Here is a 15,319-nt window from a genome sequence, read left to right as displayed (position 1 = left end):
CTGGACTATCCATGTATCTGCTATTCGCTGCATATATTTGGATTGTGCTATTTATAAAATCAGTCTTGTTTCTGCTTTTTGAAAGGAATGCAGGAGTGCAGTTTTTAGTTAGAACTCATGTGGGTAGTTATAGCTACATGCCATTTTGAAACCAATTTATTTGCTTCTCCAGCAATTGAATTTGTTCTGATGTAGGGAGATAGACAGAGGCTGCCATTATTGTTTCAGCTTACAGTATCTCTTTATAAACACATCTCTTATGTGTTTTGAAGAGTGAGAGCAGCCACTCCTTATTAGAATGTTAGGCTTTGATCATTAAGACCAGAATAATATTGGCATCACACATATTTGTAAGTTTATTTCCACAGATGGCAAAACTTTTTGGCCCATTGGGCAGTGTACATTTTCAGTTCATGGTAGAGTGAGCAAACTTCCATGAATGTAACCATTATACAGTCTTAAATCCTAAAGCAGATTTTACAAGGCTGTTTCAAAGGTAATAGTTAAATAATATATTTTCTATGGAAGAAATATATTATTTCTAAAAGAGTTCCATGCCAATCATTTTACCAGACTTGGAAAAATTACTTCTTTGGACTACATCTCCCACAGTGGCCTAGCCAAAATGTCTACTTGCATCCTAAAACTTTACAACTACATGTAACTTTTCTAAGTTGGGCATTTCACATAGGTCTCATATAAGTTGTTTTTTTAAAAATATTTAAATATTTTATTAAGTTATAGGATAATACAAATTATTTTTTCCTGTTTAAACCTTTATTTGAATATTCAAGGCTACATAGAAAAACTTAAATACGTATATGTGATGAAAGGGCACTGAAAAACAGACTGATTTTTAATCACTAATGACATCCGTATCAAATATACAAAGTTATATTCCAACATTATAGTGTTCTATAAAAATCATTATTAGTGAGTATTCAGGAAATTTTTGCAATTCATGCATGAATTAGTGCACCAAACTAATTACACTCTAAGCCTCCTTTCTCTGTTTTAGTTTTGAACTATATCATTATTATTTTCGTTGTTGCTTTACTGATCACAGTCTTTGCCGTACAGAAAATAGGAAGCACAGGACAAGTCTTGTTTTTAATTTCTTTCTTTTATACACAGAGAGGGATGTAATCATTTTGGGATCAGTCTGCAAGGTCCCATCTTTTGCACAGATGTCCCATTACAAAGTGTGTAGTCTGTTGATCTGGTGGGAACTCAGCTGGCAAAATCCACTGTTTTGTATTTTCTTCATGGCTGGGGTCTTCAAAACACCAGAACACAGCGAATACTGAAACATCAGAAAACAGTTAAAGAATGATGATGAACTCTGTTCTCCATATTAGGGTTAATAGGATGGATCCAGACCATACTTCCAGCAGACTGATTGAAATCAATAGGACTAACATTAGTTTTAAACCTCATTGATTTCAATGAACCTGCCATATAGTATACAGTTGGCCCTTCTTATACATAGATTTTTTATACACGGCTTCAAGCATCCACTGTTTGAAAATGTTCAAAAAAAGTATAAATTTCAAATATCAAACCTTGATTTTCCATTTTTTATAAGGGACACCATTTTGCTATGTCATATTTAATGGGACTTGAGCATCCACAGATTTTGTTATCCATGGGGGATCTTGGAACCAAATCCCAGCATATAACAAGGGTCCACTGTATTATACCTAACTTCCAAAATAAAAGGTCCACACTATTCAAAAGCCTGGAAAATATTTTTACAAAATGTTTTCACGCACTGTCAAAAAGGAAACAAACACAATTTTAACCTGAATAGCAAAAATGATCTACTAGCTTTGAAAAGAAAATGGAAAGTCATGCCACATTCAAGATTGTGCCCCACCCTTAAAACTTGGGAAAGAGACTTGGTAGCTGGCATGTTTGTGCAAACACTGTCGGCAGATCATTCAAGAATCTTTACTTATTGTTATTCAAACTTTGGCAGTCTTGCTATCAGTTGGAGCTTAGGGCAACTTTGCTCAGTCAAGGTATGGAAAAGCACAGAAAGAAATAACAGAAAGGAGTAATTTACAGAAGAAACAAATGATGTAGGATCTTATCCTGTGACTGTTCAATCAGTTTTACCACTGTAAAATGCAGAGACCCACCCAGTGTGGCAGAAATTGCCCAGTTAGGACTGCCTGAGGTAGAGAGCTTTCCTCATTGGATCAAACCTCTTCAAAAGCACTTCTTTCAAACCTTTAGCATAGAATAGCATAGAATCGTAGAGTTGGAAGAGACCACAAGGGCCATCCAGTCCAACCCCATTCTGCCATGCAGGAACTCTCAATCAAAGCATCCCTGACAGATGGTCAGCCAGCCTCTGCTCAAAGACTTCCAAGGAAGGAGACTCCGCTACACACTGAGGGAGTGTGTTCCACTGTCGAACAGCCATTACTGTCAGGAAGTTCCTCCTAATGTTGAGGTGGAATCTCTTTTCCTGCAGCTTGCATCCATTGCTCTGGGTCCTGTTCTCTGGAGCAGCAGAAAACAAGCTTGCTTGCTCTTCAATATGACATCCCTTCAAATATTTAAACGGGGCTATCATATCACCTCTTACTCTTCTTTTCTCCAGGCTAAACATCCCCAGCTCCCTAAGTCATTCCTCATAGGACATGGTTTCCAGACCCTTCACCATTTTAGTTGCCCTCCTTTGGACACGCTCTAGTTTCTCATTGTTCTTTTTGAATTGTGATGCCCAGAACTGGACACAATATTCCAGGTGGGGCCTGACCAGAGAAGAATAGAATGGCACTATTACTTCTCTTGATCTAGACACTATACTTCTATTGATGCAGCCTAAAATCGCATTGGCCTTTTTATCTGCCACATCACACTGTTGACTCATGTTCAACTTCTGGTCTACTTGGACTCCTAGATCCCTTTCACACGTAGTTTCGTTCAGCCAGGTGTCCCCCATCCTATACCTTTTCATTTCATTTTTCCGCCCTAAGTGCAGTCCCTTACATTTCTCCATGTTGAATTTCATTTTGTTAGCTTTGGCCTAGCTTTCTAGTCTATTCAGGTAGTTTTGAATTTTGATCCTGTCCTCTGGAGTATTAGCTATTCCTCCTAATTTGGTGTCATCTACAAAAGCAGTTCTTTGACTGCTGCCACAGTATAAGAAGATAAGATGTACGGTCTTCCTCATTAAAAATAATGAAAAAAGGAAACTGGTCAGTCATCCATATCTGGTACAAGAAAATCCTGACTAAACAAAAGCATCTATAAAGTGCATTCAAGGAACCTCAGGGATTATTTTATATTATATGTAAAATAAACAATTTTCCCATTGTAACTGCCATGGCTCTGTCCTAATCTTAGGAGCTGAAGTTTAGGGAAGAGATTTAGAATTCCCCATCCACTTTAGTGTAATGGACTGATAATTGGATTACAAATCTGGAGACTGGGGCTCAGATCCCAGTTTAGCTATGGAAATGCACTTGGTGACCTTTGGTAAATCACAGACTTTCAGCTTCAGGGGATGGCAAAGGCAAACCCTCTGTGAACAAATCTTCCCAAGAAAAGCCAGTGATAGGTTCCATAAATTGGAAATGTTTTGAAGGCATACAATCACAAATTGAGAATTCTCAGGAACAGGGCTCTTGTGCCTCATCAAATGATGAACTACACAATTCCATATGATATTGTCGTGGCAGTTAAAGTGGAATCTTAAAGCTACATTTGTGTAATGCAAAAGTCCCCCCACACACCACCTCTTTTAATGTATTAATCATTCTAGAACTCATTTATGACCTGTCTTAAAAGGAACAGGAACATGTGTTGTGTTCTTCTTCTTATTACTAAGTGAGTTTTGGGACTGTCACGTGGCTTTAAAGTCTGTTGAAGCCATGGACATATATGGTGACAAATTTTATATAAAGTCTCAACTAGAGAACAGATGGACAGTTATTGATGAAAAATCTGTACTAAGCCATCTATTTTGATGTATCCAGCATGATGTAGTGGTTTGAGCATTGGACTATGGACTTTATCGACTATGGACTACGGTGGGATAGATTCACTTACAGGAAGCAGTTGGGTATTATCACTTGGAAAATGCCACCGATGCCAGCAGGTGACTGCATCCTGGCTAAATCCCGGCTCCCAGCCAGACTCAGTGGGCTGATTTGCAGTCGAGAAGCTCTTGACTTCACAAATCGGCCAGTGAATGTGTCTGGGAGCCAGGATTTAGCAGGAATGCAGTTGTCCAATAGCATTGTTGGCATTTTCCATGCAATAATGCCTGACTGCATCCTGTAAGCAACTCTATCCCATCAGGGGTAAGTCGCTTTTTGGGGTGTGTGTGTGCAATAAACTCCTATGAATTTGGAGATCAGGGTTCAAATCCTAGTCTGACATGAGAATTCACTGGGTGTCCTTGGGCAGGTCATACTCTCTCAGCTTCAAAGGATGGGAAAGGCGAACCCCCTCTGAACAGATCTTAACCATGAAAACCCCATGGCAACCTTAGGGTTGCCATAAATTGGAAATGAAATGGAAAGCATTCAGCAACAATCTTTACTAGTCAATTAAAGCACTGTCTAGGAGTGATATTTCATATGGAGAAAAGCTGAACTGGGAAGTAATGGCCCATTCAGCAACTGCATCAAATATTAAAATATGAAAACCTGTTTTTTAGAGAATCCTGCCCAAAGACAGATTTTGTCACACCTGTACATTATCCTTTGGACCACTCTTCCTCACTTTGAGCTGAGTGAAGACTATGATGGTTGTGGGCTTCCATGCCTGCAGGGAGGAGAACTTGTTCTGGGTTGTAGTCTAAATGGTAAAGGAAGTATCCAAAGAGCTGAACACTACTATCCCCCAAACACATTCAGCATCCTACATAGTGCCATAAAAATTCAGACTAAAAAACAGAGTACATTTTCTGTTTCACTGACATGGAGGCCACCAGCTACCACTATGGGAACAAAGGCTATTTAAAAAGAGGAAACATTTACCTTTTCCCTTTATGGAGCAGTTCAAACCCTTCATTGATTTGATCAAAAGGCAGAACATGGGAAATTAGTGGGTCCAGAACAAACTTTTTTGCCATGAATTCTGAAACCAGTTTAGGAATATCATCTTTGCTTTTCAGGCCTGCAAACAAGATTGTTCATGATTAAGACATGACACATATTTGCTGGTTAAAGCTCCTTCAAGCTCCCACAGATTTCTATACTGAAGCATGCTTACACATTTTTTTTTAAATCACAAGACATATATTGGCTTTGCTGTCTAGGGTTGCTCAGATTTGCAGTTCAACAACATCTGGAATTGTATTTTGTTCTATCTGATACAACTTGGAATGTTTCTGCTCCTTCTCATTCATCTTCTACCACAAATCTGACAGTAATGGCACACATCAAGCCTCTCATAATCACAAAATTGTAATAAATCCTTTCAGCAGCCAGTTGCTGCCTAATGTTAAGGCCATACCTCCAAATACAGAGCCCTTCCAAGTGCGTCCTGTGAAGAGAAGTGAGGGAGAGAAAGTAATCTCAGATGCTGAAGGAGCTAATCCCACAACCACGCTTGTGCCATAGTTCAGGTTGCAGGAGGCCAAGGCTGCAATCTAAGGGGAAAACCAAAATCTCAAATTCAGATCAAGGCATGAAAATATCTATTTGACATGCCCTGCTCTCCTCTTTTGACTTTCTGTAACAGCATATGGAACAATGCAAGCAGTCAGGTTATAAACTACTCTCTCAACATTTTTTGTGGGTTTTTCGAGCTATGAGGCCATCTTCTAGAAGAGTTTAATTTTGACATTTTGCCAGCACCTGTGGCTGGCATATTCAGAGAATGCTGCCATGGAAGAGAGTGGGGTATATATACTGTTGGTTGAGAGGAAGTGATCACATTCTCTGAAGATGTCAGCCACAGCTGCTGGCGAAATGTCAGGAATAAACTCTTCTAGAACACACCTCATAGCCCCCAAACTCATAAAAACTATGGATGCTGGCCATGAAAGCCTTCAGCCGCACATTACTCTCCCAACATTGTAGCCAGTGGTAGACCAAAAGGGAGGTCACATATTCTCTCCTCCTGGGGCAAAATATAAGGGAGTAATAGAGCCCTGGTGGCACAATGGTTAAACGCCTGTACTGCAGCTACTCACTCATTAACCACAAGGTTCTGAGTTCAATTCCAGCCAGAGGCTCAGGGCTGACTCAGCCTGGCATCCTTCCAAGGTCACTAAAATGAGTACCCAGCTTGTTGGGGCAATTAGCTTACACATTGTAAACCACTTAGGTAGTGCTTAAATACACTAATAAATGGTATAGAAATGTACTTGCTATTGCTATAGTGAGAATAAAAGGAATCTAGCAGTCTCTTTAAGACTTAAGATGCAATCACTGAGGAACTGGATTTAAATCCTCAACAGCTCATGCTAACATATAAACAAATTGGTCTTAAAGGGGCTGTAGATTCCTTTCCCCTCCTTTTTCCTTTCTATTTGTCTTCAAATGGAACTTATAATTTACCCCGTTCAGCATGTTTTCTTCCCTGCAGAATGGTGAGCAGAGTGCAGATATCAAGAGTTGGACAGGGAATATTATCCAAGGCTCATATTATACAGCTATCATATGGCCAGATTAAATCCAAACTTTCAGCATTCTACCTAGTACATCAGTAGGACCATTAGCTAGCCCGAATTCTAAAATTTCATTTTTAAAAATTAATGACAATGTAATCATAATCCAAGATTATGCTCCACATATAGAGGGAGAAGAAGGAGAAATGGAAAGATTCTATGTGGCTGAGAAATTGATCAAACACACAAACAGGATGAGTTGATAATCAGCAGATTCAGGAATGCAAAAGTATGAAACAGAGCAGAACCAAAGATTGTTGGAGAGTTTGGCCTAGAATTAAAAGAAGAAGAAGAAGAAGTAATAGAGGAACTGATTGAGGTTGTGAGGCCAATGGTTTTTTCACTGCAAACACATTCTTCTGGCAACCAAAGAAACAACTGTATACATGGATGTTGCCTGATGTTGCAATAGACTCAATTCTTAGTTTTAGTGGGCTTTTCGGGCTATGTGGCCATAAGGCCCCATTCTCTGTGCAAAAACAAGAGCAAGAGCAGTTGTAGCACCAGCTATGAACTACTAATATAAAAAACTAGAGTAAAGCTAAAGAAGAAAACTAAATCAATCATTATGCCAAAATACAACCTGAAGAACATCCCTAAAGAAATTAAATGTAAAAAAACACAGCTGTACTATTAAGCCTAACTGACTGGGAGCCAGAATAAACCTGGACTGAAGTCAGGGAAGAAAGCCAGCCAAAAGACAAACAAACGAACAACCTATCTGCATCCAAAAAGAAAGAAAGGCCTCATTGGATGACAGATGAAACTCCTCGAGAAGTTAAGGGGAGACAAGAAACAAAAACAAAAGATGACAGAAGTAGAATAAGAATCCCGAATGCAAGTGTTCAAGGACTTGTGAGCAGGGATGAGGAGAACTACTGTAATAATCAATGCTCTAAAATAGAAAATGACAAAAGGTATAAGAAGAGGCCTCTTTCGCAAGATCTGAGGAAAGTTATATAAAGTTCAATAAAAGAATTTTACCTGTCTGCGTTTCTTTCCTGGCCATTGTTATTATTCATTTCATGATTATTACTGAAAATAATTTTGTTGTAGAGAGGACAGAGGAGTTAAAATGTTCTCCACTGGGTATCAAATATACTAGGCATGCCACTGGTCATACTAATGGGAATGGGCTACTTTTCCAACATTGTAGTGACTAATGGGAATAAGTTAAACCAACTCTAAATTTAACTGCAAGAATCCCTGACCATTGGCCTTGTTTGCAACAGATTATTTGAACAGAATCTGGAGTAAAAGGAATAACAAAACTAATGGAGGTGTTCCAGCCCAACCCCTTTCAGGTTAATCATATAGTGTATGTTATGCACATACCATGGTGTCAGTGCGTCCAATCACTTCAAATGAATAGTCCACACCGTCCCCATCAGTCATATCCAGCACTACTTCATTGATAGGCTTCTTGAAATCCAGAGGGTTGACACACTCAGTGGCTCCCAGCTCTTTAGCCAGAGGAAATTTATCCTTGTTGATATCAATCCCAATGATTCGTGATGCTCCAGCTGCTTTACAGCCCATGACCACAGAGAGGCCAACTCCCCCCAGACCATAAACAGCACAGGAAGAACCAGGCTTCACCTGCATCAGAATCAGCATATTAAGAACTGATCTGGAGAATCTTAGAAATATGAAATTACATGATTACAGTAAGTAGCTCTATCTATCTATCTATCTATCTATCTATCTATCTATCTATCTATCTATCTGTTGAGGTCTTTGAATTTATCTGCTGGATTTCATACCTATAGCATGGGAATAATTTGATTATAAATTAGATTATTTGTATTAAAATTAATAAAAATTAATCTTAGATAAAATCAAATCAAAGAATTGTACGTAACATTGAATTTCTGCTACCTTTTGAGTTTGTTCACTGTGAAGATGTGGACATGATTCTTGGAGAGATGAGAGATACCACATGTGTGTTAGATCCTTGACCTTTCTGGTTTATCAAAAAAGCCAGAGGACAGAGGGAGCAGTCACTGAAACATGACAGAGTTCCAGCATGATGAAGTAGGCAGTTATAAGACTATTGCTGAAAACCTCCTGGATCCCACTATATTGACAACTATCAGCCAGTCTGCAGCATTCAATTTTTCAGCAAGATACTGGACCATTTGGTGGGCTCCCAGTTTCAGGGATTCCTGGATGAGATAGATTATCTATAGTAACTTCAATATGGTTTCAGGCCTGGCTATGGGAGAGATTGATTACTGGGACATCTAGCAGTGATCACATTATATTAATATCAAAATCACTCCACTGGCTACCAATTAGTTGTCTGGGCAAGGGACAAAGTGTTGGTTATTACCTTTAAAGCCTTACATGGTTTGGGTCTAGGTTACCCACAGGATCACCTCCTCCCATACAATCCACCCTTACACTCAGGTCCTCTGGTGGATGTTTACTCCAGTCAGCCAGGACTAGGTTGGCAACTGTCAGTCAGAGGACTTTTTCTTCAGCCTTCCCTACACTGTGGAATGACCTGCCAGAAGAGATTTGACAGCTGAATACACTGTCTGAAGTCAAAACAACATTGAAGACCAATCTTTTCTGGCAGGTTTATCCAGATTATTTTTAAATTGTGAATTTTAAATGATGAATTTTAAATGTTTATTGTTTTATGTATACATCTTATTTGTCCTTTTACATCAATGTCTGCTTTAACTGATGTGTTTTAACTGATGTTGTTTGTCTGTTAATTGTTGTTGTTCCCTGCCTCAATCCATGGGAAGAGGCAAGTAAGATACAACAACAACAACAATAATTGCAGTGTTGTAGAATGATTCTGTACCATAAACATTCTTATGGGTATGAGGCATTTTTATGCCTTGCAACACACTGTAATGCTAATTGAGGTCAGAAAATACCCCAGATTAAGGCACCCCAAAGAATAGAGGTCAAATACCTACCTCCTAATGCTTACCTTTGCAGATTTGATGGCAGCACCATAGCCTGTAGAAAATGCACAGCCTATGGGACACACTTTCTCAGGAGGAGCCGCAGGATCAATTTTGGTCACTGAATCCTCATGCAGCACAGTGTATTCAGTAAAGGTGCTGGAGCTAATAAAACTGTGAACTAGCTTCCCTTTGTAAGAGAATCTGCTGGTGCCATCGTACATTAACCCTGTAATTTCGACAAAGCTTCAAAACATGGAAAGGGAAATCAGACTGTTGAGGCTGATTTTCAAAAAGCACAAGAAAGGCTGCAGTATTAGTAAAATATTAGTATTTTCTAATACTGCTTCAAATGATAATAAAAACTTACTCGTTCTTTTTGCACAGGTTGCCTTCAGGAGTCTTGCAAGGGATGCATTTTCCACATTGTGGGAGACACAGTGGGATGACTTTGTCTCCTAGAAATTACACACACACATACACACACATTGTGAGCCTGAAGGTTCTAGACTAAATAATAGCAGAGATTGTACACAGCTAAGGGCTTGTCCAAACTATTGCAAAAAGTGAGATCTCTTGTGACAGAAAACCTCATTTATTATTGGTTGAGACTTCTTAGAAAAAGCACTTTCAATTCACATAGATTGCTCCAGCCAACAGGGAAGAGAGAGAGGATAGAGGAAGCTGGACTTTGTATGTTTTGACATACCTGGTTTCACACAGGTAACTCCTTCCCCAATACTCTCCACAACACCAACTGCTTCATGGCCAGGAATAATGGGAAAGTTAACTTTTAATGAACCACTCACTATGTGGTCATCTGAGCCACAGATTCCAGTTGCCAAAATCTGCAATAAAAATGAAAGATTGCTACAGACAACTGCTTCCCATTCAGAAATTTGGTGTATTCATTTATCATTTAAGAAATGTCTTTATACAGAGGGCCCATCCTTCATGTGGGGATCTGTTCTGCCCCCCCTCCCCGGGTTAGGGGAACTCTGCATACACTTGAACCCCATTAAAAATAATAGGGCTAGTGGTTGTGATGCAGCATGCATTCACGCTATGGATGCACACGCTATTACCCCTTCCAGGGTGGGCTGAGTCTTCTGGTGTGGCTTTCAGCATATGCTGAAAGCCACATATATCACGTATGATGCAGGCACATTGTATTGCCTTTCAATATCGGTTTTGGTAACGATTTACAAATAAAAGGATTAAATACAATCAAATACCAACACTACACACACACACAATAAAAATTACACCAGCTACTTAGTTAAGCTATTCTCGAACCAACCCTTGCCCAGCCTGATGAAAACCCATTCACTCATGTTCTAATTGCTGGCAAAATGGAACTTTTCTGAATTCATGATGGCTACTTAGTCACAATTTGGACACTATTGCGATAATCATACATCTTCCCCAAATTACTTCACAGGGTATCAGGAGAATAAAGAGGTCCATTCTGCCAGCAAGTGGAGCGTGGTGAATGACAAAGTCACATAATTAAGCATACTGTAGCTGACGTAGAATACTAGCCATTATCTCAATCATAAACAAGAATGAAATGTAAAATGAAAAAATACAAAAGAATTAAGCTACAACTCCTTCTTTCTTATCGTTTAGCAAGGACAGGGCAACACCACCAAAAATCCACTTTCCCTGTTACTGTCTTCCTCATCCCCTGGGCCACCTGGAAGAGGTCATAGACAAGTGACTGTAGACTGGCTGAACAGGTTTTACTTCAAGGGCCTAGGGCACGAGCCAGGTAAAACTTTGCATTTAAGGGCCAGCACTTTGCAAAAGACTGAGGAATGGAAAGTTGAGCTCTTTTGGCTCCTTCCTCCACAAACTGAGGTTTCTGAGATCTCTTAATGGAAAACCCTGTGTATGTAATACAATACAATAGGCATATTGAGAAGTAAGGATATGCCTTCAGATAAGGGTATAGACCTCCCACTAACTCATACAGATTCTATATCACTTTAACTGTCTCATTCGTAAGCATATGGCATACCTGGGCTAGTGCTAGTGCAACTGCAAGGCCCCAAAACACTTCACTGTTGCGGCAGCAACTCTTATTGCTGCTACAGCTGCACAGCTCTGACAAGTTCATTGGAACTAGAGGACTGTTTGGCAGCTATTTGTTTGAACTCACTGCAGATGTCTTGTTAACTTTGCCAGCCCTAACCGTGATTGTTATTGTTATTTTTGTTCAGTGCCTTTGAGTTGTTTTCCACTTATAAGCAAGTTTTGATCAGAGGAGGTTTGCTATACTGTCCCCAGAGGGCTTATAAGACTGAGCTGGGATTCAAAATCTGATCTGCAGAGTCATAGTCCAAGCCTCAAATCACTATACCATGTTGGTTCTCATGCTTATGCAATTATGCATAAGCATAATATCCTGATATGCAATTAATATGGTACTACCAAGTTTAAATGTAGAGATCCATAAGTCTTTGGAGGGGCAGGAGGAAGGTGAGTTAAAAAGGACTGACATTGTTGTACAAAGGAGGTATGAAGTACTCCCACTACAACAACTAAAATGAAAAAAAGAACATACACCAACATTATGCTGGCATATGTCATTAACAGGATGGTAGTCCATGTCTACAGATAAGTTTCTTATAGATCTGTAAATCATTATTTCTTCAGTAAAATAAATGAAGAAGCCAATCTGGATGGTAGACATATAGCTGTGCATCAGAACTCTAGCTCCAGCAGCAGATTGCCAGTCTGAGGAAACAGGAATAGTGCAAGGCATTTATGTGCCTGAGGTGAAGAACATGATACCACCTCCCCTCCATATTCTACATATAGCCTACCTACTGGAATCAACAACTGAATCTTACTTTAGATTTACAATTAAATTTCACAACAGGACAGCATCCTGCCCGGTAATTTAAGGCAATAGTTTAGTGTAGGAGGCTTGATGGGTATGGAAGAGGAAAGCTGTCCCAGTTCTCAGTCTCTCCAGCTTGAAATACATGCTTCCAAAGGGCAGCTGTCTCACTCTGACTAATAGTAGAGCCAACCTGTGTTGAGTGAATGTGGGAGAATATACATAATCTGCATTAATCTAGGTTTGGGTTTTTCTCCTTTACCTTAACGCGAACCTCATGTGCTTTTGGTGGGGCCACTTCTATTTCCACAATGCTAAATGGTTTCTTAGGTTCCCAGAGTACGGCTGCTTTACATTTGATGACCTGTGAAAATAATAGGAGATGAAACCGTTTTTATATCAATAACTAACAGATTTAAAATAAAGCATTCTTATGTTCTTCCTTTCCAAATTCTCATGACAGTTTATCAAGAGGCTTACTGTTCAGTGGGCCTTGCTTGTAAGGCCAGAACTTAAAGAAATTACTGTTTAAATTATAAAGTCACCCTGCCAGGTGGGAATCTAACCCACCCCCCATAGGAACTTTTCTAAGTTTGGATTAAGACTGTTTAGGCTTGCAACCTGATCACAGTTTACTACTTGCAAGGACTTTCTCACATCTTCAGTCTGAAAAGATTCTTTTTCATCTTCTTCTATAGGTGGAGACTACATAACCTTCAAATGTCCTGGTTTGACAAGAACAGTTGATATTTTTTCCTTTGTTTTTATCTAAACAGAAAGGCTAGGAGCTAAATAACTGGGGAACAATTTCAACATATCTAGCAACATGTAGAGATGTCAGATGTATGTTTCCTGAGCAGGAGCACCCATCTGTACAACACAGCAGTAGCTGTGCAACATTTGGAATGATGGGAAGTTTGAAGTGCGCCGAGAAGGTTCCACTGTTCAAGAAAACAATGACCACTACAGAAACAACATCTTTAAAATCTTGGACAAACCTCAAGTTAGCTATGTATGAAACAAGCATAATCATGCGTTTAATCAGGTCATGTACTCTTCTTGGCTCCATCCGAGGACTACTCCTTCCAGATTGTTTTTTCCACAATAGTTCATTTGAGAGGAGAACCACATTTTTCTACAAGAATTATTATTACAAAGCCTTTTGTTTACACAAAAATGCCAATTGCCTCCCTTCTCTCATATTTTGTGTTCTTTTTTTTCATTTTCTATAACTTTCAGAAGAAATACAATCTTTTCCACAGGCATATACTCAAGTATCTCTACATTTTGAGGGCAGAAAGATTTTCCTGTTTGATTACAGATTCTGCGGAGAGAAAGCAGTCATGCATGATAAGAATGCCACCTCTTCAGAGCAGGATAATTCTGGTATCGGCAAATTCTGTGGTGGACTTTGCCACAGACTCTCCCTCAGAAAAGCAATTTCCTTCTGATCAATGTGCAATATAGCTATTTCTATTTGTATGTTTAGGTGCTAGTTTTTTTACACACAGAGGCGCACACAGAGTCACACACCTGGGATGAAAAAGCAATGTTAAAAGAAATCACCCACTTACTTTCCCTGCAGTGCTCATGATTCTAGGCTTTGCAATCGCAGCCTTTCTGTATGCTTCTAGTTTGCCCTCCTAGATGGACTAAATCAGTTGCAAAGATGTGACTTGTTTTTCAATATTTTTTGAGCTCCACCCCAAGAACTTGGCCACTCCTCTTCAGCTAATTTGTTTCCTCTAGTTTGATTGTATGGGAAGGTTAAGACTTTGTTACTGGGAATTTTCAACACAAAGACTAGTTTGAGACACGCTGAAGCACTGTCAAGTTGAAGAGGCCCATATGGGCTTCTTAAATTCCCTTAGTTTAAAACTGGCACTGATTTAAATCTGGCACTGACTCAGCAGTACTGCAATGTATCTTAGCACATTAGAGGACAAGGACAAGTAGTGCTGTGGCTATTGATACAACTGGGTGAAAGGAAAGTTCAAAGCTGCCACAATACAAACTATAGGAAAAGGTATTGTGAGACACATGGGTCAGAGGAAATTAGACATTGTAAAATAAGAAATAGAATGTACAGTATAGATACTGCAATAATTGGGCTGCATGAGCTAATGTGGACATCACTGGAACATTTTCAATCAGATAATTACACAATGTTTTATTCAAGAAATGAAAAGAAGAAATAATGAGGTGGGAGTAATAAGGAGAGATGTAGCAAAAGTAGTCAATGGAATATAATGCAAAGGCTGACCAAATCATATCAATATGACATCAGGGAAAACCCATCCAAATAATAATAATCCAGGTGTATGATTCAACCATAGAGGCAGAAGAAAAAGGATTTGAAAGATTCTGTGTTGGAGTCCAGGAGGAAATCGATCACATACCAAAACAGGACATATTGGCAGTCACAAGCAATTGGAACACAAAAGAAAGAAACAGAGCAGAACCAAACATTGTAGGTGTATTTGACCTAGAATCAAGAAATTAAGCCAAAGAATGACTCATTAAATTTTGTGAAGCCAACCATTTGTTCAATGCAAACTATTCTTCAGTCAGTTGTATTCACGGACATTACGTGATGGCCAATATAGAAATCAGACAGAATACATAACTGGAAGTAAAAGCTGGAAAAGTTCCATTCTCTCTGTAAAATCAAGGCCAGGAGCAGACTGTGGCACACTATAAACAGCTAGTATCAAAAATTAGAATAATCAACCATTGTGCCAAAATACAACCTGAAGAACATCCTGGTAGAATTTAAACATAGTATATAAAATAGATTTACATTATTAATCCTAATTGACCAGGAACCATAAGAGCTCTGGACTGAAGCCAGGAGCATTGTGATGGAAGAATGCAAAAGACAGCATGAATGGACCCAATGGTGGAAGCAGTCAGGTAGGC

General features: G+C 39.2%; 1 protein-coding gene across 3 annotated transcripts; it reads right to left on the bottom strand.

Annotated features, from left to right (window-relative positions):
• Positions 1 to 703: 703 nt before the first annotated feature.
• LOC149313118 (alcohol dehydrogenase 1B-like) lies at positions 704 to 14,058 on the bottom strand. Of its 3 annotated transcripts, none has more exons than XR_016281350.1 (10): positions 13,975 to 14,058; positions 12,663 to 12,764; positions 10,265 to 10,403; positions 9,926 to 10,013; positions 9,582 to 9,801; positions 7,970 to 8,233; positions 5,476 to 5,611; positions 4,998 to 5,136; positions 4,665 to 4,815; positions 704 to 1,303 (listed from the first exon to the last, which is right to left on the bottom strand). XR_016281350.1 is itself a non-coding variant. In XM_089526079.1 (9 exons), the coding sequence occupies exons 1-9, from the start codon at positions 13,990 to 13,992 to the stop codon at positions 1,279 to 1,281; spliced, it is 1,131 nt and encodes a 376-aa protein (XP_089382205.1). In that variant the 5' UTR covers positions 13,993 to 14,058; the 3' UTR covers positions 704 to 1,278. The 3 variants fall into 3 exon arrangements, 1 of the variants encoding a protein (XP_089382205.1); XR_016281349.1 differs by having other exon boundaries at positions 4,708 to 4,815; XM_089526079.1 differs by lacking the exon at positions 4,665 to 4,815.
• Positions 14,059 to 15,319: the final 1,261 nt, after the last annotated feature.

This window comes from Sceloporus occidentalis, unplaced genomic scaffold (assembly GCF_023333645.1).
Source record: "Sceloporus occidentalis isolate IW3139 unplaced genomic scaffold, rSceOcc1.0.p SCAF_5, whole genome shotgun sequence".
NCBI classification, from domain to species: Eukaryota; Metazoa; Chordata; class Lepidosauria; order Squamata; family Phrynosomatidae; genus Sceloporus; species Sceloporus occidentalis.
This window is presented reverse-complemented; position numbering and strand designations above follow the sequence as displayed.